The 24,796-nt window shown below is 38.0% G+C and overlaps 1 protein-coding gene across 1 annotated transcript in view; it reads left to right on the forward strand.

Annotated features, from left to right (window-relative positions):
- The window catches only part of LOC136875857 (uro-adherence factor A), a 132,986-nt gene extending 130,893 nt beyond the window's left edge, over positions 1-2,093 (forward strand). Inside the window, exon 8 of the mRNA XM_067149477.2 lies at positions 213-2,093. Coding sequence (XP_067005578.2) covers positions 213-566 — 354 coding nt within the window. The 3' untranslated portion in view covers positions 567-2,093. The remainder of the gene's footprint in view (positions 1-212) is intronic.
- Positions 2,094-24,796: the final 22,703 nt, after the last annotated feature.

Below are 24,796 nucleotides of genomic sequence, written 5' to 3' on the forward strand. Positions count from 1 at the left end.
CAGTATATTGTGCCGTGACCCACATAGGGTTAAAGCAATACTGTATTTGTAAAATTGTACTTCTGAAAATATTTTTTATAATAGCTTGCTCACAATAGAAAATGTCTCCCTTTTCAAAATAATTGGTTGCAGTCTTGCATTAGAAAATTGTTCCATCCGTTGTATGTCACTCATGACTTTCATACTGTTTTTGTTTTGTTTTTTTTTTGTAGGAAGAAGTGGAGTCTCCTGGTTCTGAGGAAATCTACTCATTGAAGTCTGAGATGAAACAAATGCAAGATGAAATCCAGAAGTTAAAGGAGGAACTTCGTGAAAAGACAGAGCAAGTGGAGCGAATGGAGAAGGGATTGAAGGTGTTCAACCATGACCAGTTAAGACTTCTTTTTGCAGGCAATGTAAAGAAGTGGTCAGATGAGACTATGGTAAAGGCTACTCAAATAAAAACAGCTTGTGGGAGTTCTGGCTACAAACTGTTAGTGGAACAGGGCTGGCCCATTCCTTGTCTTAGTGCTCTTGATAAACGAATTCAAAAGAGCAGACAAAGTGCTTCAAAGACCCAGAGCTGACATTATCCAAGGGAAACAGAGGAAATGTAAAGATTGATGCATGTTGGGTAATGGTGTTTTCATGTTTGACTTTGTACTAAGTTAGGAGGGTGGTACATCATTAATACCTTTCCAGTTGTATTTTTGTGTCTTGTTTAACATTTTAAAGATTTAAATTTTAGTGATTTCAGTTTTTTTCTCTGTGAACCTCTGATGAATTTTGACAACTTTCATAAGGTATAATGCTAATGATGATACACACTTTATTTACTTTCTTCTAAATATTTACTTGGAAATTTAGAATCTGAAGGAATGTTTAGTCTCCTGCATGTTCATAATCAACCCTTTTTTTTACTATGTCATTGTTATTGTACTTATCAGAGCTTTGATGACTTTTATAACCCAGTCGAAATTGGCATGGTTTCTGCTAAGAAGGGAGCAGCTCCCATTGCCTTTTCAGTGCCCCAGTCATGTCTTAAAGTGTGAAAGAGGTGACAATTATACATATGTCAGATAGTTTGTAGTTCCTGGCAGTCACAGAACTTGGACTTCACTCTCAAAGATCCCTGCCCCTTGAGATTGACCCTGGATCTTCTTTCAATCTACTGGTACTCCTGTATCTTGAATTTTTGTTCTAGCCACATTTTGTTTTTTATCTTACCTAAATACATTTTTCTGTCTGTTCTTTGTGGTTCTGAGACATTTCACTAGCGCTGTACCTCAACATCTCACTTCTATTTTCATCGTTTTACACATTTTTTACCCTTTGACACTTTTTAGAGACCATCCTCACCAAAACTGATGGGTTCATATTCTGTTAGATGTGAACAAAATCCGTGAGGCTCCAAGCTGAGTGTGACTACTTATGTTTGCTCCTCTCGATCATCCTTTCTCCACATCTCAAACGTAACTCTTACAGTAGGTATTAGTTTTGCAAGAACTAGAGTGAATTTTATGTATATTCATTCCTTTCACATCACTACTCTTTTCTGATACCTTCAATAATATCTCACTTTCTTCAGTGGGTATCTCATAATTACACTCACCATGCAACCAAGGAGCTGGATGATGATATTAATACTATGTAGGCAAGTCAATGAGTATCTGCAATTTTGCTCTAATTGTCTTTAGGTTGGTTCTACGGTGTTGTGTGTTCACCAGCCGTTAGATGGCACCGTTGTCTACGTCTGTGGTAGGTTTCAGCATTATCAGTACAGCTTGTGCTTTTGTGATGTAAAGATGGCCACGCCACTCTGTTTGCACCAAGGAAGTACAGCGTTCCGTAGTCCGTTTTTTGTGGTCTGAGAACCATGGCTAATGTGCATATGGTTTGCCATGCCATCAACAGTCACTCGTCTGTTATTCAGGATCACATCACGCACTGTCTGTCATGGCCTGCTGGCAGCGAGTGTTCAGCGACTGATGATCTTTCTGCTTGTCCTAACTGGCTATGTCTGTTATGCTCCTTCAGTCGTGTGGTGATGCTGCTTTTTGTAGTGCCTATGTGTACCTGGCTGCAACAGCACGGGATCTTGCAGACACCTGCGTGGAGAGAGGATGGTGCTTGTCTTCAGCAGACCTGAGTAGTTACGGATTTTCTGTGTTGGCCTATAGAGTAGAAGTCCGTTATAGCGAGAATTCACAACAGCGAAACATTTAATCGTTATAGCGGACTGTCGTTATATCCGATTCTTTTTTTGTAAAAATCAGGAAAACCCCCATACACATTAAAATCAGTATGAAACGGCAATAAGTTTGTTCAAAACTTGCAGTTTTGCGGATAATATCCACACTACGGCTTACTTGTTTATTTTTCAAAATCCGATATTACGTGAAAGTGTATGTTTAATTTCAATCTGAAAAAATGATATTACCGTATTTTTCTGAATCCAAGACGACCCCCACTTTATCCTTCAAAACATTTAAATCAGGCTTAAAAAAAGTGCTTTGTAAAATCATATGAATGCCTTTCTTATACAGTACACATTTTTAGACTGTTTGTAGACGCCAAACATGCTTTAGTTGTGCCGTATATTTTGCGGCTGTACAATTAATCTTTATTTCAATGGGTTTAATAACCATTAACTTAAAATTGGCATCATAATATCGAAGAAAACCCATTGAAAATTTGCCGACAATACCTATTCCATGGGTCTCTACAATACGACGATCCTTCAGGAAAATATTCTTGCTTATTATAAAACTGTTACTTTCACTCAGCGTCAGATATAACTAGCTGGTGCTACACGCACGTCTCGCTGCCGGGTTTGGCCATCTTCAGCAGCTAGCGATGCATAGGCCTAATCGCGGGCATTGAATGTCAACGAACGAGTTTATTGCGCCGCAGTATGGCAATTCCGCCCTTACATTTTTTGTGCACATACCTCACAATTTCATCTTCGACTTCGATTTCATCTTTGTTGTGTACCGCTAAATGCATTTTTTGTACAGTACAGTACGCATTTTTAAGCTATCTTTGTCTTCACGATAATACCGAATATTGGCACAATTATTATACATTTCCGAGTTTTTAATAGCCATAGACTTAAAATTGAAATCATAACATCGACGAGAACCCATTGAAAATTTGCCGGTAATACCAGTTTCATGTATCTTTACGATACGATGATCCATCACGAAGATATTCCAGCTGTCTATAAAACTTCATTTTATAAGCCTCAGGTACAGTAGACATACCATTACCATCATTGATTCTCCACCCCAATAGGTTTGGTGTGGGAATGAACAAACCTCCTTCATAAAATTCTATCTCATCACCACTTCTTTTTCAATATCTTCTCTGATTTTGGGCTGCTCCCGGCCAGGTCTTTTTCTGTCACATTTATGTAGCCAACTGTAGGTCTGTCTGGTGGGCTTTCTCCATTAATATTTCTTTAAAGTAGGCTGTAAGTAATCTTACCAAACTCATTGTCATAATGTTGCCAAACCATTTCACTAGTGATTCTTCTAGAATGCCAAGCACACTCTATTGTAACCCATAGTTTGAGGTGGACCGATTCATTTCTGGTTTTATCCTGTCTGGTCTTTTGTATGCTTGATCGAAGAAACTTTATTTCTGTTACTTTTAGTCGACTGTTGTCCCTACTGGTCAGGGTTAAGGCTTCTAATATATAGGTCACATAAAGGGACACTTTTGATTTTTTGGGAAAAGCTTTTATCCCATAATTATTGGGAAATAATTCTGTAAAAGATTGTAGCAGCTGGGTTAAAGTTGCTTTTTTTTTTTTTTTTCATACATTTCTCTGTTCTTATGTTACGAAAGTGTGGAATCATTTCAGTTTCATGTCGTCAAATTCTCAGCTTGACTGCTTTGCTTCCTCTGTTCATAACCAAGCATTCTTGTTTTAGTTTGTATGATTTTAAGTCCACACTTGTATTCCTTTCTTTCCATCAATTTAGTTGTTGTTGTTGTACCTCAACAATTTCTCATGTCATATTACATTATCCACAAGCATCAGTACATTTGAATTTTTGTCTTGATGTTGGTAACATCAGGTTTGATGGTATAAGTCAAGAATGGATGAAATAGTTACTGATAGTGGGGCATTTTTGAAGAGAGCATATACACTGTATGAGAGAGAGATAGAGAAAGAGAGAGTTTATTTTGTTTCATGTATCCATTCCTATCGGCAGAGGACAATTTTAGTGTTTGTAAATTTGAAATTTTTTTGTCACTGCAGTGTACAGTATGTCAATGGGATTAAGAACAGAAATATCATAAACAGAAATACTTGTCTTTGTTGTAAATTTTGAGGATGATAGTTCTTGTTTGTGATTGTTCGTTATTGTATGTGTTAGTACTAAATTTCATTCTATCAACTTTATTTAATTCTCTGATAAGTATCATAATCTTGTACACATTCTCTTATCTGTGCAGTGATTTGTAATTACTGTTGTGTAGTTACATTACTGTTACATTTTTAGTGTCTTCAAGAATAAACATGAAATAACCTTAAAATATGAAGCATGAAGGATCTCTGTCACCTGACTAATTAGTTTTGTTATAGCCATTGATATATCAAGAAGTTTCTAATCTAGTACTACAGTAAGGTAATTGAAGAACTAAGGGGAGGTATAATTTCTAGTCAAAATGTAAGTACAAATGAATTCTTTTCATGTCATTGTATCAATATTATTCAACATTTTAAGTGATTTGAATAAATTTTATACTTGTTTCAAATTCCTATGTTTTCCTTTTATTTTACATGCCTATTGTTTTGATGTCAAGAAAGCAAAGAGCTGTTGCAAAAGCAGAAGCTAATGCAGATCTATATGAAGCCCTGGGTACTGAACAAGGCGAAAAGAAAATCTTTAGGATTGCACAAGAGAGCAAAAAATATGTTTATTATTTAAAAATGACTGAAACAAGTTAATAATGGCATGTGGCCTCTGGAGAGGCCTGGTGCAGATCTTTTGATTTGACGCCCGTAGACCACCTGCGTGTCATGATGAGGATGAAATTATGATGAAATTAGCCAATTATGGTTTAAATCCCGACCCCGCTGGGAATCGAACCCAGGACTCCTGTGACCAAAGGCCAGCAAGCTAACCATTTAGCATGGAGCCAGACATTGAAACAGGTAAGTGTGGGATATTGACAAATGATAATGGGATTCTTGAAAGGTAGAAAGAGTATTATAACAAGCTCCAAAATGGACACCCACAGCAAAGGGAGATGGTCAGCCTTGTCAGTGTACATAAACCAAGATGTATATAAGGCACTGAAGAAAATGAATGATGGTATGGCCGTGGGACCATAGAATGTACCAGAAGTACAAAAAACCCTTAGAGAGGAGTGGCTTAGCTCATAGACCTCTTCAACAAAATACATACTGATGAAGAAATGCCCGATGAATGGAGGGAGAGTGTTTTTATCCCACCTTTTAAGAGAAAGGGAGATATCTCAAGCTATAGAGAAAAGAAATTGATGAAAGTATGAGAATGAGCGCAGACTGAGATAGGAAATGGAGATTAGCAAAGAACAGTCCTGTTGCTTTATACAGTTTTTGAATGTTGACCAGCTGACAACCATTACACAACATATTGGTCAAAGGGCTTCACACACCTGTATATTCTCAAAACCGACACCGTTCGCCAGCAAATGGGCATCGCACCCATCATTGAGAAGGCATGGGAAAAGCATCTCCAATGGTATGGTCACATCCTGTGTGCTGCACCTGAAACAGTTGCCAATTTCACCCACTCCTTTTGAATTAATGGGCAAAGTCCACATGGATGACAAAAGCAGCACTGGTGTGACAGAGTAAATGCTGATGTGAAGACTCTTAAGATTACGCAAATTGGTGAACCAAGATTAAAACACTGGGAAAATGAGAAGTAGTAGTAGTTTGGTTTTATACACGTCAGAGGAATCACAGACTCTATATTTGCCATGAGACAAGTGGTAGAAAAATGCATGGAAGCAATAAGAATTTGTGTATGATGTTCATTGTCCTTGATAATGAGTATGACAGCATGCCAAGACCAGAACTGTGGAGATGCCTACAACAAAAGCTGGTGCTGTTAAAGAAAGACTCCATTACTTTTCCGTTCTCAGTCCTTTATTGTTTACTATTTCTTTGAATGTTTTGGTGAAGGTGTAAGGAATGAGGTACAGTGGTTGATGTCTGCTAATGACGTGGTGTTCTGTACGAAGACAAAGAAGCAAGCAGAAAAATAGTTGGAAGAATGAGGATAAAGGAAACTAAGAGTATATGAGCCTGAGAGAGAAGGAAACCTGTGTAAAGATGAATGGGATAGAAATCTTGTCAACAAATTCAGGTGCCTTCATTTGTTTTCACAACAAGGTGGTACAGATTGGAGGAAGAAATCAAGAGCAGGATACAGTCGGTAAGTAATGAGTCTTTATTCATGGCAAATTTAAGGCTCAAGGCCCTCTCTTACATTTAACTACAACATTAAAATTGTAGGCCTACAATTATGTAAGCAAAATAGCAAAACTTTCAACAAAGACATGAAAAATAATGCGAGGAGGAGCTAAAATATTTGAGAGATGTCACATTAAAGTTGATACTACAGAGTTTGTCAAGGCAAATGGCAAACATGGTGATTAGTAATTATAGCGTGTACAACATGATTATATAACTGAAGATAGTTAAAAATAGTAGCCTAAAATAAAAGGAGAAATTGCAGTATAAACCTGTAACTGGCCAACAATTTTTCTGATTGTAAGAAAAATATGCTCGTTCAAACTTAACTGATACAAATCAGCTGGAAACACTCGGAAAGTGATTTTGGCAATCCTCGATTTCCTACTTGAACGCAAATGGCATTGGTGGGGAGGGTATTCTGCAGCCTAGTGGCAGTGACTACGGAAGAGCACTGGGGTGACTGAGAAATACAGTTAGAGAGGAGCCAGATCGTGTATCGTGGTTATGGATGTAAATAACATTTGAAAAAGGTAATTCGTTACACCTGAATTTAGAATTCCATGCAGAAGTGACAGCATGTGGAGACTGCAACTCTCATTCACATAAAGTCATTTTATAACTCTTGTAATAAGAAGAAATATGAGAATCTTATCGCAGCTTAAATCTAATACCGATACAAGTTTTTAAACTCCATTCGAGCATCTTATTACTAGGGTCGGGATTCTTATGGAATTACATATTTTGTTCCTTTAGTTGCAGATAGCTGAAAATGAAAAATGTTGCGAATTGTGGTTCTGATAATACTATACTTAGGTTTCATTTTACATATTGTTAGTAATATCACATATTTTACATATCACGTGAAGAATGTAACATTTTTGTACATATAAACAATACTAACTTTATTTAGTTAAGTTTTTAATGTTGAAAACATTTCTTAGCAAACAAAGTGGGGGTCCCCATACTACGAAAAACGTAAAATTAAGCAATTTCCTCAATTGTGCCAGAAGTTGAAGGGCTAAAGGTCCCAGAAAGGTTTCAAATTGTGAGTCTTGGATAGCTGTATCAAACTAAAAAAAAGCAAATTTCAAAAATCACTTCTGGCCTAAATGAAGTTCTTGAAAAACAGCCTAAAATTGCTTGTTTCTTTACTCGTTTACTTTTTCATTCAAATGCTAGCCAAAATAACTTATTTACATAATTCTTTCTGCAATGTGTTCCTTGGTTCAATACTCTGAGGCATTTTTTATTTTTTGAAAAATATCCACACTTAATGTAGTTATAAGAGCTTAAGTGAAACTCTCCATTGACTCACATTAGCGCTCGTAGGGGTGCTTAAGTGAAACAATGCATTAACTTGCATTAGCGCTTGTAGAGTTACAAAAAAACAAACTGCTAATCTAATTGACTAAATAACGATGATTAAGAAAAGGATTGTAATTTTTACCCGTAGACTGGGGTTACTTAGTGACAGTTTTGATAATTTCTTCAATATAATTGGAATAATATCATTATAATAATAATAATAAGGAAGGTGCACCCAATGGGCATAGGAGTAGATTACAACTTATTCTAGACAGAACTGTGTCAGTGATGCTTAAACTGACCAGTTTTTTCCTGTGGCTCACAGCAGGACACACTGATTTCAACAGCTACACATAAATGAGAGGTCAAATTTTGACACAGCTATTTTTTCCACGTTAAAGTTGGTATTGCAATATTTCTCCACTACGCATTTAAAGATAAAATTATAATAATACAATACCTTCCCTTGTGATACATTCCAGTGTTACTCGTACTTCTCAGACTGTAATGACTGTGGTAATTATTTCAAAAACTTATGAAACTCTAAACAATTGTGCAAAAAGTTAAACTTGATCATTAACAGAGCCTTAAGAGTAGAAAGTTTCAGGTGAGTTTTTTCAGATGTCCACAGTTTGTTCATTTGAGAAAAAACTCTTTCAACTCAAGCATTAGTTCTGGGAAGAGGAAAAATATACTGTGCCACTATTGAGAGTTGGCTGTGTCTTATATTGTTTTCCTTGAAGTGAAGAAAAATCTCTGTCCACCTTTTGTCTACTGAAACTTTTGCATGATTCCAATTGGATATTTCCTCTGCAGTGGCATATTTGGTTAAGCAGGAAAATTGATCAAATATTTCTGAGTAATTCCCACTCAAAAAATCCTTTACTTGCCACAAAATCACATCATTTTTTCACATCAGACTCTTCAGGAACAGTTTTTAGTGGTGCCCGTTGGAAATTGTTCATGTCTTTAAATTGACCAGACCATTGGTCTAAATACTCTATAGAGGTCTCATAAAAAGTTCCTCCCACTTCAACATTCTTCCTACTTCTAATCCTTCATCTTCAAGCGTACCAACAAGAATTCTTACCTTATGTGGTAAAAACTTATAAGACAACTTATCTGAAAGTTTGTCTTTTAGCTCATTGATGGCTTCCATAACCTCTGTTGCAGAAATTAGCTCACCTTCAATTTTTCAATACTGCTTTGTAGAAAGAACTAGCTTGTGTGAAGACAAAATTTAACCACACCTCTGAAACGTCTCAAGGAAACCGGACATTTTGTTTGACTTAAGAAATATGATTTCAGTCCTTGGTACATGTCAAACATTCTCTTCACTGCCGGTATGAGTGTTAACCACCTTGTTTTGCTGTAGCCAAGGACTTGTTTATACTCAATTTCCACAAAATCACAGAACTCTTTCAACTGTTCAACTCTGACTGTGTAGATATAAAAGTGAGAGTACACCTTAACAATTATTCTCTTTACATCAATAGGTAAACAATCGCAAGAAGACTGTATTGCATTATGTATGATATGAGCACCATATCCTGTACCTATTAAGTCCCTACCCGAAAGTCCTTTCCTTGCTGACCCTCCAAAATTACTGTTTGTATTATCACCACAAAACCTGATGATTATACTTGCAATATACTTTTTTAATAGCACTTCTTCTAAGTATTTCACAACGTCTGATGTTTCACTGGGTTGAGATTGAAGTCCAACAGTTTCACTTGAACACTGTCATAGGGGTCATAAAACCGAACAATAACCGGGAACACTTTAACATTCCCGTGGTTCGAGGCATCCGTTAGCAGTGTAAAGCAATGTGCCTGTCCGAGTTGTTTGACTTGTTGCTCAGATAAGGGGGCAAACACTTTAGTAATTACACATTCACATTTTGTCCGTGCACATCTGAATTTGGGCCCGAAACATGTTTAGAGAAGTTTCGAAGCGTAGTCACATGAGCGAAAGCTTTGATTTTCTTTAGCTGTATGGTAAGCCCAGGCTCCTTCAGCAGCTGCGATTTCCAAGTCCTTGAACGTAGGTGTTGCACTCTTGAAAAAACTTGTCAATGCTTTGCTTGAACTTGTAGTACTTTCAGCAGATTTATGTTTGGTCGATTGCAAATGTTTGGTCATATCATGTCCACCGCCATGTGCAACGCTAAGCCTGCTGTCACAAAGGGCATCGAACGATCAAGAGCGACCAACTGGCATCGAGTACTAACGACTAAATTCATTTACCTTGTCACACTGCTCATCGATCGAGAGGGATCGACTGCACGGAAACAGCTGGTACACCCGCCCAGTACCGTACAGGCTACAGACGTATTCATATTCACGAGAGAAAAAGAATGTGTTGTGAAAGCGATAATTCGGGTGGAAATATGATTCTAACCTATGAATATATTAGGAGAAAGGAAAGAACCAGACGATCGCAGTGGACAAGGTAAAGAGCCATGGAGAATTCCACCAAAGTGTGCCTTCGTTGTGGAATGACGAAGAAAAATTCAGGAGCTAGTACCGAATGCCCATCAATAATTACCGTATAAGGAATTAGAGGAAAAAATTAAGTCACTAATAAACATCAGGCAAACAAATTACAGGAAAAGTATAAGTTCTGAGGAAAGGCTGATACTATCGTTAAATTCAATATTCACAACGATTTTTTTAGGTTTAAAGTCAGAAGTGATGTTCACCTCCGAAACAACTTCTGCATGTCCGTGGCAAAATATATCAAATAAAAGATTAGTGGCAGGTACATTTCTTTGCATTCTACAGGATTCTAATAAAGTATTAAAAGGACTGAAAACTGTTATGTACATCAATTTGAATTCATAATTTGAAGGTGCTACAATCAACAGTGGAAATATATTTATTTTAGCCTACAGGTTTCTGGACATTGGTGACTCATACAGATTTAGGATTGCTACAATACATCAGTGGATTTGTTCCTACTTTATGTGATGCCATTCATAGAGCACTACAGCCAGAATTCTTGACAGGGTGAAAATTCCAACAAAAGCCTCACAACAGTGGCTCATTGAACTTCAAATGTAAGACTAATACCATTTATGCTTATTTATTTTAATGATGCTGGATCTTGGGTCATAATTACTGTCTTTTAAAATGATTGCTGAATTTCTGTAGGCCTACTGTGCTTTGCGCAAAGAATTCAGGTCCATATCCAAACTTTGCAAGAATGACAATCCTGTCTTAATTTATATCATTGAAGACTACAGCAGCTTCAAAAGCAGCTAATTTTACCAAATGGCTGTGAAGAAAGGTTGTCTGTTGACATCTCTTCCAAAGTAAATTCTCTTTCGTGTTCTGTGTATTCACATGTGTACATTTCTTGAAGAGTTCAGGTGAGGCTAGTGCTCTGTACACTAGCTTAATAACTATAGGAAAAGCTTCTGGAATATTGTTCTAATAAGTAAGTTGGCAGTGTAATAGACTGATACTCACAATTACATGTAAATTACACACAAGGTCTTGTTTATTACCCTCATCACTAAGCATAAAGTACTGTCTCCCCAAACTTTTCACCGGCAAGCTGATCTAATTGCTCACTTGGCAATAATAAACCAATTAATATAAATCCTGCACTTCCATCCAAGTTACTGGTAAACTCCTTGGTAAAGAGTAACAACATTTTCCGCAAAGGTCTGGTAGGACTCTCTTTCTTACCTCAATGTTAATTTTGCCTTTCTGTGTATTGTTCATATGTAACTTCTTTACTGATATGAACACTACCAAGCCTATCTATCCATCCTGAAATACTTTCCTCATGAATCAGTTGACGGAAAATGAAAACTTTGCCTTCAATTTCACCAAAAATGAAAACCAAACACTGCAATCAATAATAGGTGCTAATAACAAGCACCTTGCCTTCTATTTTTAGAAGTGAAGAGTATGCCTTTCTAACAACTAAATACTATTGCCGTCTACAGAAAAATGTTATTTAGGCCTGTTGCTCAGGTGTTAAATGATTTAATTTTGCTATATCTTACATTGCCTGTCAAAACTGTTTGTAAATACTGATTATATAAATTAATGTTTGACATAGTAGGGTGTATGGGTTTTGGATCTTGGATTGACTTACAGGGTAATTAATCCACTCAACCTTTTATTACAAGCATGTAACTATCATATAAATATATTTTTTATAAATATGTTCTGCCCTCATATCCCCCTTACTATCACAGTTTTTTATTTTGTAGATTAAAATCTACAAAACTTCGGTAGAAACACCTGTCAAAATAGTTGCAAATGAATTTTTCATCTTTGTTTTTCATTGTTTATATGGATCTACAGCACAAGAAATAAAATAATCAGTCTACCTTGATGCCCTCTGTAGGCCTATATGTTATTAATAAATTATAAGTACGGTAACAGACATGAAAGTAGCGATTGCTGGTGCAAACAGGTACTAATGGCAGGAGAGTACTTGGAATGAGGAGATAAAGGCTACCTAAGTTACAAAGGTATAAGGTGGCAGGGAGGGATTCTGTCAGGTATAACTGTAGTAAGAATTTTGTCCTATGCAAACGACTTGGTCTATTGAAACTGTGCAATCTAGTATCTTGCAACTTCAAAAAGGATGCAATGAATATGACATGAAAATTAGTCATTTCAAGACTAAAGTGATGGCAGTAGGGAAGACACCTGAAAAAGAACTGAATGTCAGGTTGAGAATACAAAACTGGAACAGGTAGATAATTTCAAATAGGTATTTAGGATGTGTATTCTCCCAGGATGGCAGTATAGTAAGCAACAGTGAATATAGATGCAGTAAACCCAATGCAATGAGCTTGCAGGTGTGATCAACAGTATACCGTAAGAAGGAAGTCAGCTCTTGGACAGAACTATCAATACGCCGGTCTGGTTTCAGACCACCTGTGCTGTGCAACTGCTTAATACATACACACAGAAAGGACCTACTACTGTATGTGCACTTTTTAGTGATAGATTTTTGTACTCTTTGAGGAGTAAGAAGGGAGCACTGCCGGTTCCGGTAAATACTGCCAACTGAATGGAAATGAAATCTGAATTGAATTGTTAATATGATCGATCGATATGAATTTTCTAAACATTTATTATCTTAACGCCAACAACTGTGTCACACACACAATATATAATACTATATAATATTTCCCGATGCGAAATGTGTTCCTAGCATGAATTCTATAGTTTGGCTTTGCTGTGTAAACAACAACAGTACGAGTACGTAAAGTGTACGCCAGATGTTGCACAGCGATGATAAGCGATTCTTAGTTTGTGCTTCATAGGTTGCCAATACGAATCTCGAAGATAACCGAAGTCAACCCATTCAGCACTAGAGTATAAATCTATCACTAAAAAGTGCGCAGATAGTACATGTGTTTCAAAATACTCCTACCACATAAAATATACAAATTAAGATGTTGTAATAATGCTAATAATTAATAAAAATTGGAGTTAAGGTTACTTTCCCATCAGGTGCTAATACACATAACTCACTGAGGATTCTAATAAATATTGATAGATAAGTATAACGAAAAATGATTTAATTTAAGTAGAACATTTCTCAAGAACATAAATTTTATTAGATTCTTTCTTGGTCTAACACTGTATACAACAGTTCCTGAATTTTAACTTTGAAAACCCTTCGACCTAGTACACTTATTTTTTCCCTGTCATCATGAAGACACTAAAAATAACATTGATTACATTTTCTTTTCACTTTTCAGTATCTTTTCTAAATATTTACTTAACACATCACTGTCACTTTCACATTTCTGTTTCTTTTATTTTTAACTGCTGGGAGAACTGTTTGTAGAAGCAGAAGCCATTGCACTGCAAGTTGAAGTCCCTTCAGTAATTTCTGAACTGCAGGAGTTAGACCCCTCCAACACAAATTATTTCTGCTTCTTCCTCCTCTATTTCAGCTTGGTGAAAAGGCTCTCATACACCAGGTGCCACTTCCATAGATACCGGTATGTTTGTTATAGAACTGAAAAAAATGAACAACATATTAATGCAATTCTTCTAAATTGGAGCTACATTTTAGTCTGGACACAAACCTTCTGCTTAAGAAACTGTTACTTTCAATAATTATTTTAGTAAGATGATTGTTAGGTTAGATTATATTACTTTCAGTTATATCTGATAAATTAATGAACAGATGGGTGGAACTTATGGCCTACAGACTGAATCTTCCCCTCACTCTTTCACAACTAAACACTGGTTTGTAGTGCAGGCCTACCGGTACTTTTAAAAAGAAATATTACAGAATTGTACCTTCTTCCAGCAATGAAGAGTTCCAGAAAGTTGAGGGCATTGAAGTAGACCCATTTTATGTTTTCTGTACAGCAGAACCTGGGAGGAGAGAGAGGATGTTATCTCTCCAAGTTTGATATCCAGCCCTCAGAATTTGCCATGTTTTGGCACAACCTTTTCCTGAAACAATGAATCAGAATATTGTGACAAAGAAAATATACATGTAGTAGGCCGATAATACTATTCATAAGATAATCGTAATAAATCTAATAATTACCGGTACCAGTTTTTGTCCCAATTCTCGACGCTATAGTTCTATTCTATCCTCTTTGCTATAGAATGCCATACACAATTTACGGTCTCCCTATTACTATATCCAGAGAGTCTAGGATTATACACCACTTTGTTTTCACCGCCGTCTCGATCCTCTTATACTGCCTGCTCTATGTCACTAGTTTAACCGTTGCCTACGCTATAATATTATTATTATTATTATTATAGCGTAGGCAACGAGTTTAACACACGAAGGCGCGACTACCAACATTTCTCCAAGTCACCGTAGAGTGCAGCAGTAGACGCACAATCTTCGCTGTCAGTGTGGGTGTAGCACTGTGTTATTGGTGCATGAATGTGCGTGAAAACCTGAGTTATTTCGTACAATGATTAAACGTGTCTGGTCACTTCCGTTCGTACAAGAGTTAGTTTGTATAGAAATGTGAAATGAATTAACCACGTTATGCTTACAGATATATCAAAAGTAATTTTAAGGTGTAGGTACTTGTTTCCGTTTGTGCAAGGTATATTTCTCGTAGATCTGAAACTTCAGATTCTTTCCCCGAAATATTCAACTGTTGTGTACAATTTTTCCAATCTCGGCAAGGTGGTTCGCAACAAATAACAGACCGTCTAGAAGGGAATTAAGAGAAAAGCGGCTGTCGGTTTTATATAGGCAAGGAACTAATAAAGGAAATAATTGGATGTCCTCAGATTACTCTCGCATCCGTGCCTTTACACCTTATTTCAGAAGGTGTTGGAGCCTCCCCGGCTCAGGCGGCAGCGCGCCGGCCTCTCACCGCTGGGTTCCGTGGTTCAAATCCCGGTCACTCCATGTGAGATTTGTGCTGGACAAAGCGGAGGCGGGACAGGTTTTTCTCCGGATACTCCGGTTTTTCCTGTTATATTTCATTCCAGCAACACACTCGAATATAATTTCATTTCAACCGGCATCCATTAATCATTGCCCCGGAGGAGTGCGACAGGATTCGGCAGCCGGCACAAATCCTATCCTCGCTGCTAGATGGGGCTTCATTGATTTCATTCCTGATCCGGTCGAATGATTGGAAACAGGCTGCGGATTTTTTCTTCTTCAGAAGTTGATTAAAGCCGTGGAGGATAGTGGATTCCTTGTGATAAGAATTGTGAAGGACAATAACAAAACCAACGTCTCCATGTTTAGACATTTTGGACAACCTCAGATATCCAGACGATAATATTCCAATCAAACTAGAAACAGGAAATCAAATCCTAATTTGCGGGTACTAGGTTCGTGGTGTTGAAGAGAGGATGGAGTGTGGCATGTGTGTCAGCAACGTCTCACTGCCAAGAGCTTCGACACCGCTAAATGGAACTGATTATGCAATAGGACAGAGGGGGAGTTCGTTACACAAAACCTTGTTTTGTTGCTCTGGTGAAGCATGTGCAGGAGTTCGTTTACGCTACTGTGCCTTATTGTCGAAGTCCTTCAAACATACGAGCGTAATACGAGGACTTGCGACGTTTTCCCTTTCTGAATGTGTTTTGTTACAGTGTGAGGTCAAAGACCATCAGCAAACTGTTAGTGATGTTATCCTATCCAAGTTCGTAGGACCTTTATTATTTGATTTTGCGTTGGCAAGAACACAAAAAGTACGGTACCGGTACGGTACCACTCCAAGCCAAGCCAAGGAAAATCTTTAAATTGTGCATGATGAGACCAACTGCGACATCATTCAGGTAATATTGCCGATATTTAATAATACTTATGTAATTTATGAGCTTCAGTGAACATATGACCATACTGCATAGTGTTTTGTAGGTTGTCGTCATTAGAATAAGTTTGGAACATTGTGCGTCTATGCCTGCCACCTAGCGGAGAAATTTTATCGCAGCGTAGTCGCAAAAAGCCTCGCATAGAGCAGGCAGTATAGGAGGATCGAGACGGCGGTGGTTTTCATATACTAAGGAAATTAATGTTTCGATTTCATCAACAGATCACTACGTTGTGTCCGCCATTATCGAACGACTGCGACTGAAAAACGGACACGTTTGTTTTCACAAACCAGTCGATCTTCATCGCTCGTAGTTGATCGCTGACGATCGATGCTGTGTGACTGGTGCTACTGCCCTCTGTAGGTTTGTTTTCTTAGTCGGTTGATCGCAGTCATTCGATCGAGCCTGTGTGACAGCCCCCTAAATGTCACCTCACAAGACTGACATCGAACATCGCTGTCGGATATTGTTCTCTTAATAAATGGGAATTTATTTTACATATCCGTATTAAATATGCATTTGCGTTTAGGCATTGTGCAATCGCAGAAAAGAAACCAAATGTTCCAAACCACACCACATCAATCCAGGAAGCAGGAACTCTTGTGAAGTCTGAACGAGAAACGGAAGTTCGTAAGTATCGATATTGTGAATAATGATGAATCGATAAAGATAAACGACTTACCAGTTTCTACTGAAGTGCGATGTTTAAAATTGTCAATCTACAAAGCGGGACATTTAAGCATCCTCAGAGTTTTCGAGGGGACAGCGGAACAGAATGCCTAAAAGCGGAACTGTCCCGCTGAATCCGGGACGTCTGGTCAGTTTAGTGATGCTGTTCTGTTGGTACATTTTATGACGTGATATTTTTCACACTTCCCCGCACAAGCCGCAAATACACTCGTCCGTTGCCTCGTGGAACGACTTCAGGCCGCAGATTCGGTGGTGGAAGCCATGCGTTGCCAAACGTGTCACTGCGTTCCTCAGCAGGTGTTCTGTAGATGCTTGTGTTCGGTGCGCCTTCCTTGATACCGGTGACTACTTCGCTCGTGCAGATGTTAAACAATACTGGACTGAGTGGATCGCCCTGTAGCACACCGACCGTTTGACGTATCCAGTTTGATTTTAACAGCCCATCCCATACCTTTATTTGATTTTCAGCCAGTATATTTGTGATTAGTCTTGTCAGCTCAGCTCTGACTGCCCTACTAAGTTCTCCAGTTTTTCCATAAGCGCCCTCCTATTCACTGTATCAAACGTTCTCCTGAGATCAGTGAAGATGGCGAACATCTTCTTATTGTCCTTGAATCTCGGCGAGTAGCTTTCCAACGGCCATCATGGTGGATTGGCCATGTCTAAAGCCAAATTATTCTTCTGGTAGAAGCGGGTCCACTGGTGCTTAGGCTTTGAGTCAGTAGGTAGTCTTGTTAGCACTTGTTAGCTGTGATTCTAGTGCTATTCCTCTATAGGAGCTGGGTTCGCTTGTGTCACCTTTCCTTTGTACAGTAACTTGATGATCGATTTGCGCCAGTCAAGTGCAATATTGCCTGTTTTAACATACCCGTTAAAGACTTCTGTCCAGATGTTTTCCAGATAGGGCAGTGATAGCTTTAAGTGTTCAATGCAGATCCCATTTAGACCGGGTGCCATTCGCGGTTTACTTGCAGATATTACCTTCCTTACTTCCACTGGTGTAAAGCGCATGCCATTTTCCATTATACGAGTACGGTATCATTTATCTTGAGTGTCGGCCTCGTCTCCTTGGCGGTTAGGGCTCGCTTCATGTGCTCCTCCCATGTTGCCGTCGGGATGTCTGTCGGGAATCGTGGCCTTTATGTCTAAGCGCTCGGTATGGGTCTTCTGCTTCTTTTATCATTTTTTCGTCCTCCCGTTCTCAGTGCTCCTTTTCCTTATCATGACCTTGTATTTTCTTCTGGCTACCTGGTATTTTAGCAGATCAACTTTTTCCATGGACTGCAAACATCCTCCAGATCATCAAGGACAGAAAACTAGATGAGGCATTAAGGGGCATTGGGGAATTCATCTCTAGCGCAATCGTGGAAGCCCAAAACTCTCGCCGAGCACAGAAATGGTTTGACTGAGAATACTATAAGCAGAGGAAAGCCACACAATTATGTCTGCACATTTTAATATAGAATCAAAAATTACAAGCTATAATTGAAGTTACTTGATAAATATATGATAATGTATGGCAGAAGTTACAAATAAATAATTAAGGTTTGATATAAATGCAGGAGGTGGCTCGTAAAGTTGAAAATTAAGTTTTGAAATTAAGTTCACAAACTCAAATCTAAACTGTCCAAACATTGTACAACCCCATCAGAAGCAGACACAGACTCCTTAAGCTGACCGGAGTATGACTTCCTTGGACATTCAATGACAATATGATGAATGGTCTGTTTCTTCTCACCACAGTCGCACTCAGGGGAGGAGCGCATACCCCACATATGCAACAATGACCCACATCGTCCATGATTGGTACGGACTCTGTTGAGAAGAACCCAAGTTCTTCTGGGGAGATTAAAGAGGGTCTGCCATTCATCTGGAGCTGAGTTGGTCCACTCCAATTGCTATTCATCAGAACCGTTAAAGTTCCTACTGATGAGTTCCCTTGCAGTCTGAATGGGTGGAGATCTTGACTTCAGACGTCCCTACCTAACAACCATGTCTTCATGATTGGGAAGACTTGGGTTCATTGTTATCTTCCTGAACTCACGAATTAGGTTGTTTTGTCTGCGAATCCTTGGAGGTGTTATGTGGCTCAAGACTGGCAACCAGAAAAGAGGAGTAGATCTGACTGCGCCGCTGACAATGCGCATCGTCTGATTCAGAACAACATCAATATTCTTAACATAATGGCTATTCAGTCAAACAGAAGAACAATACTCGGCTGTAGAGTATACCAGTCCCAGGGCAGACGACCTAAGAGTGGATGCTGCTGCTCACCATGTAGAACCTGCAAGTTTCTGAATGATATTGTTCCTGGTCTTCAGTTTAGCAGCGGCATTCATTAAATGTTTCCTGAATGATAGTACCGATCAAGAGTTACTCCAAGGTACTTGGGGTTAGGATTGTGTGGTAGGGGAGAGTTGTCGAGGGAAACATTCAAAGTAATGTTTGCCTGCCTGTTATTAAGGTGAAAGAGACAGGTTTCCGTTTTGCTGGTGCTAGGTATCAAACACCACTTATCAAAGTACTCGCTCAAAATGACAAGGTCTCTGTTCAGAATTGCTTCTATCTCATTCACATTGTATTGCTGAGTAATTATTGCTAGGTCATCCGCGTAAGCGAATTGGCGTGATGTAGTCCTCGGTATATCAGCAATGTACATATTAAACAGCAATGGAGGGAGCACAGATCCTTGAGGGAGACCATTGTTGAGCTTTTTAACTTTACTATGTTTGTTATCCGTAACTACCTGGATCAATCTATCTGATAGCATGCTGTTTATGAGTTGTGACATTACTCTGCATCCAACAAGTTCAAAAAACTTATACATAACTCCCTCTCTCCAAACCGTATCATAAGCGGCTGTAAGGTCTATGAACACTGCACCACTCTTCAGTCGTTTTTCAAAACGTGCTTCAATGTGGGTTGTTAACGCAAGAACTTGGTCTTCACAACTACGGTTAGGTCTAAAACCGGCTTGTTCTGCTGGGAGCGATCGTAAAATTAGAGGCTTATTCTATTGTAGATGAGCCGTTCCAGAAGTTTGTAACAAACACTGATTAGAGCAATTGGACGATAACTTTCAGGGCAATCGCAAGGTTTACCTGGTTTCAGAATAGCCAGAATCTTGGTTCGTTTGAACTCTGGAGGAAGTTTGCCTGTAATCAAAATATTTGAGAAAAACCGTAACCACCATTTCCTTGTGTTCTTCCGACAATGCTTGAGGAATTCAGGGTGAATGCCATCAAAACCAGGTGCTTTGCGGTTTTTTGTTGTCTTCAGAACAGACAAATACACTGATGCATGTAATTGAGGTATGGACACCAATGTAATAAGATATCGAATGATGTCACAATAGATAGGATTAAATACTGTACATCCAATTCAATCTGAATTATCAGCTAGTTAACGACGTACGTCGCACGTCAAGTCAGGTCAAAAATAAATCAATTACTTCAAGTTCATATCAACAAATTCAGCACTCAATTATTATACTAGAGGACATCTGAATGATCAGAAAACAGGGACAATTGAGAATGATTGTGATTAATTACTCACCGAAAAATGTAATCTGGTTACAATTGTTTCTCCTAGCTTTTAAAATTAATGCATATCTGGATAGATCTTTAAATAAAAATCAGAATACGTTGGCAATGCATGGAACGAAATCTTGACGGAAATAAGATCGTTTTTACATAATAGTTGAAAATAGAAATAAAAAAGCATCCGTGAGATAGTGGATTCGAACCCCATTGTCGGTAGCCCTGAATGTGGTTTTCTGTGTTTTCCCATTTTCACACCAGGCAAATGTTGGGGGTGAACCTTAATTAAGGTCACGGCTGCTTCCTTCCCACTCCTAGGCCTTTATTATCCCATCGTTGCCATATAACTTATCTGCGTAGGTGCGATATAAAGCAAATTCTAAAAACAAACAGAAGAAAGAAATAAAATCTGTATGATGCTAGTTAATGGAACGACTGGTACAAGATTATAATTAAGAGAAAACATCATGAATCGCCATATTGTCGTACAAGAACGGCACGAAGTGTTTCAATATAAACGAAAAGTAGCGGCCGGTAACAAGTATTTTTGTCCTTATAGTTTGTTGGCTATCCATTTAGTTACCTATATTCTGTGTGTGTCTGCTTTGGTGGTTTCTTGTAAAAGTTTCTTTCTATTGCAGAAATGGCTTCACCGAGTAGTACAGTGTCGATGTACTTGCAAAAAATTGACAGGTAGTGTCGCAGTGTAATAAATAATGCTCTAAACATGTCAGATTCATTGGAAATACAATACACGTTTCATAATGATTCACATAATAGATTGTTATACTATTACAGAACCTCGTGGACTGGTATCGGTTGGACACGGTGGCACTGTTCCGTATCGCTGCATCCAAATAAAATTCAAGATCGCCATGTTGACCACCAATCTTCGCTAGAAGATGGCACATTAAGAAGAAGATACTATTACAGTCAATAAGATCGTGGACTGGTGCCTTCAGTGTAGGCAACACGGCGTACACTCGTCAATAACTTCTCGGGAGTAGGCAACACAGTGTACACCTGTGTACGTACTATATTCAATACTAGCAAGATACCCGTGCTTCGCTACGGTATTATAATGAAATTTATAATTGAATGCTTAACGTTTTATATATAATCCGCCGAAATTCGCGATGTGACTCGTTTTCTCAGAGAATCCGCCAAAATTCGTGATCTGATTCGTTTTCTGAGAGATTACGGCAAAGTTCCACCCATTTTTCAATCTTTCTTTCCACCAATCGATTTCATTCTTCCCGGGCTAATTCCAGGTATTCCATTCGGTCAGTTGGGTCCCTAAATCTTTGCCATCTTTTCCTATAAGCCTTTTTAATATGGTTCAAATCCTTGAGGAGATCTGGCGTGGTGTCGACTTGGGTGCCTTGGCGGGGCCGGACTGCATTCGTAGTCACTACCCGTCTGGACCCCACAGCAAGATGCAAGACCGCTACTTGGCGGTAAATTACATCTGCTGCCATTGTCATTGCTGAAAATGTGACCAGCACCATCGACGCGCGTAGGCAAGTGCGCGAGATTTCTGGCGACACGAATGATATACTTCCGTGCAATATTGACCTTATTATAGAGGTGAACAGTTGCACGGTCAATACCATTCATATCGTTTATTTCAAAGGTGTTTAAATTTTTATTTATATGCCAGGAGAATCTACTGTAATCTAACTTTATGTTCTCCAAAGGAAAAGATGGCTCTTGAAAACGAACCTAGAAAAGATTAAAAATGGTTTATGTTCAGAATAAGTACATTATGAACAGTAAAATCAATTGGTCCCAACGCATTTTTCACCCCACCGCCGTTGTTAATTTACCCCCACCACCCGAAAAAGAAACCGTCTTTCTTTATATTTTAAGGAGATTCCAAATACTAATGTTCACGTCCGTTACCTTCAGTTCTGAGATATAAGTATCCCCATAAAAAGAAATAACTTTTTTTACTTCCTTTCACATTTCCCCCCCCCCTTAAGTGAATTTTCCTGCAAAAAATACTTGTTTCTTTAATAGTAAAGGATCTTCTAAATACCAATTATCACGACTCTAACATCTTTAGTTTTTGAGATATGTGTCCTCATAAAAGGAATTCAACTCCATTTCACCCCCACCCCCAAGATTATTTCCCCCCAAAAGCGCTTTTTTTCTTAGTTTTTAAAGGAGTTCCAGATACAAATTTTCATGTCTGTAGCAACTTTACATTTTTAGATGTAAATATCCTCATACAATTAATTCAATTAATTTTTCAGTTGTTTCACCCCCCCCCCTTTATTAGACTTTCTGAGAATACGCGTTTCTTAAATTTTAAAGCAGATTCCAAATACCAATTTTCACATGTGCAAAATATTTCTTTTTTGAGATAATATTATCCTCATACAAAAAATTCAACTCATTTTTCAATTCCCCCCCCCCAATTTAGGTGGATTTCCGAAAACAAAAAATACGAACTTCTTTATTTTCAAAGGAGATCCCAAATACCAATTTTCAGGTCTGTAATATCTTCTGTTTCTAAAATATAAGTATCCTCATTTAAGGCATTCAACCCCTTTTTCACCACTTCCAGGGGATTTTCCGAAAACAAAAATCTACGTGTTTCTTTATTTTTAAAGGGGATTCTAAATGCCACTTTTTACATCTGTAAACTTTAAAAGTTTTGAGGTATAGGTACACTCATTTTAAAAATTCACCCCCTTCCCATCCCCCCATTAATTGGATTTTCCAAAAACAAAAAATACGCGTTTCTTTATAGTTAAAGGAGATCCCAAATACGAATTTTCAGGTCTGTAATATCTTCAGTTTCTGAGATATAAGTATCCTCATTAAAGGCATTCAACCCCTTTTTCACCCTTTTTCACCCCTCCTATTTGGATTTTCCGAAAACAAAAAAATACGTGTTTCTTTATTTTTAAAGGAGATTCCAAATACCAATTTTTACATCTGCAAACTTTTAAAGTTTTGAGATATAGATACACTCATTTTAAAATTTCACCCCCCTTTTCACCCCTTCAGCTAAGAAATATCCAAAAATCCTCTCTTAGCGAGCACTTACATTGTACTCTCATTGTATTCTCAAAATTTCATTTCATTATGCCCTGTAGTTTTGGCTCGGCGATGATGAATCAGTCAGTCAGTCAGGACAAGTTACTTTATATATATAGATGTTCGTAGACTGGGACCAACAGTTCAAGGATCTCAAGAGTTGTTTGATATGTCGTTTCTCGGATACCTTTAATATTTGGCAGAACTTGAAATTTGCCCGCTGCTCAAACTATGATATTCTCAAGTTCCGCTGCTAACATTCAACTACTCTTCACAACGGAGATCGTAGTTCTGCTTATACTCTATGCACACAACTGCCTCTTGCTGGGACTAGCCAAGAACTGTCACGGCAACATCCCGTGATGCAAACTCTCCGCTATAGTGCACCACAGTGATACGAGACGGCCAGTCCACGAACTTAATGTCTCTACTATATATTTGATTTGTTTATCTTAATTGATTTTTGATTTATTCACAAATACAGTTGCAGAGAGCAAGAGCTCTGTCGAGGGAACAATGCGTAGATAATTACAACAATGGCGGATTAAGGTTGAGATAAAAAATGAAAGGGCAATTATAGTGGTTTTACATATGCTTTGACTATCAATACCTAATAGAGAGGATTACGTTAAGTAATGTTTATTGGCTATCCATTTAGTTACCTATATTCTATGTGTTTCTGCTTTGGTGGTTTCTTGTAAAAGTTTCTTTCTATTTCAGAAATGGCTTCACCGAGTAGTACAGTGTCGATGTACTTGATAAAATAGACAGGTAGTGTCGCAGTGTAATAAATAATGCTCTAAACATGTCAGATTCATTGGAAATCAATGATGATACAGGAGGATACAATACAGGAGGAACAACTGTTTCGACTTTTAAGGTGACTTTGGAAATAAAAAATATAAGAGGAATAACTGTTACACATTCAGAGTGCTTAAGAGATACTTCTTAAGCTTATTACGGAATAGCACAGTTTTAGAGATGATTTCTATATTGTCAGGAATACTGTCATATTCAGCTATTAGTAAGTGTTACATGGCCTTAGTGCGAAACTTCGTTGTATAATTTTGAAAAGCGTATAATTATTTCTTTTTGCATTGTCTTATATGAATGGATTTCAGAGACTTTAGGAAATTTAGAGTTAGGGAACATTTTATTAAGCAAGACTTCATGAATAACAAGTGATGCATTTAATGAGATTAATTGCTTATGTGGTAATCTATTAGTTTCAGAGTATATTTTATTTCAAGAATATAGTTGATGGAATCCATATATAAAACTAATAACACTGTTTGTAATACCTCCAAAGTATTTAAGTTATTGTAGGTATGCTAGGTACCAACTGATGAGCCCAGCCTAGCACACGGGGGCGAAACGCTGGCAACCAGGAATGAGTTAGCTGGAAAATTTATAATGTCCAATAACGGACCATTTATATTGGCAATTATGTTGTTTATCCTGGAAATGCC

The sequence above is a fragment of the Anabrus simplex genome, chromosome 6, assembly GCF_040414725.1.
Source record: "Anabrus simplex isolate iqAnaSimp1 chromosome 6, ASM4041472v1, whole genome shotgun sequence".
Taxonomy (NCBI): Eukaryota; Metazoa; Arthropoda; class Insecta; order Orthoptera; family Tettigoniidae; genus Anabrus; species Anabrus simplex.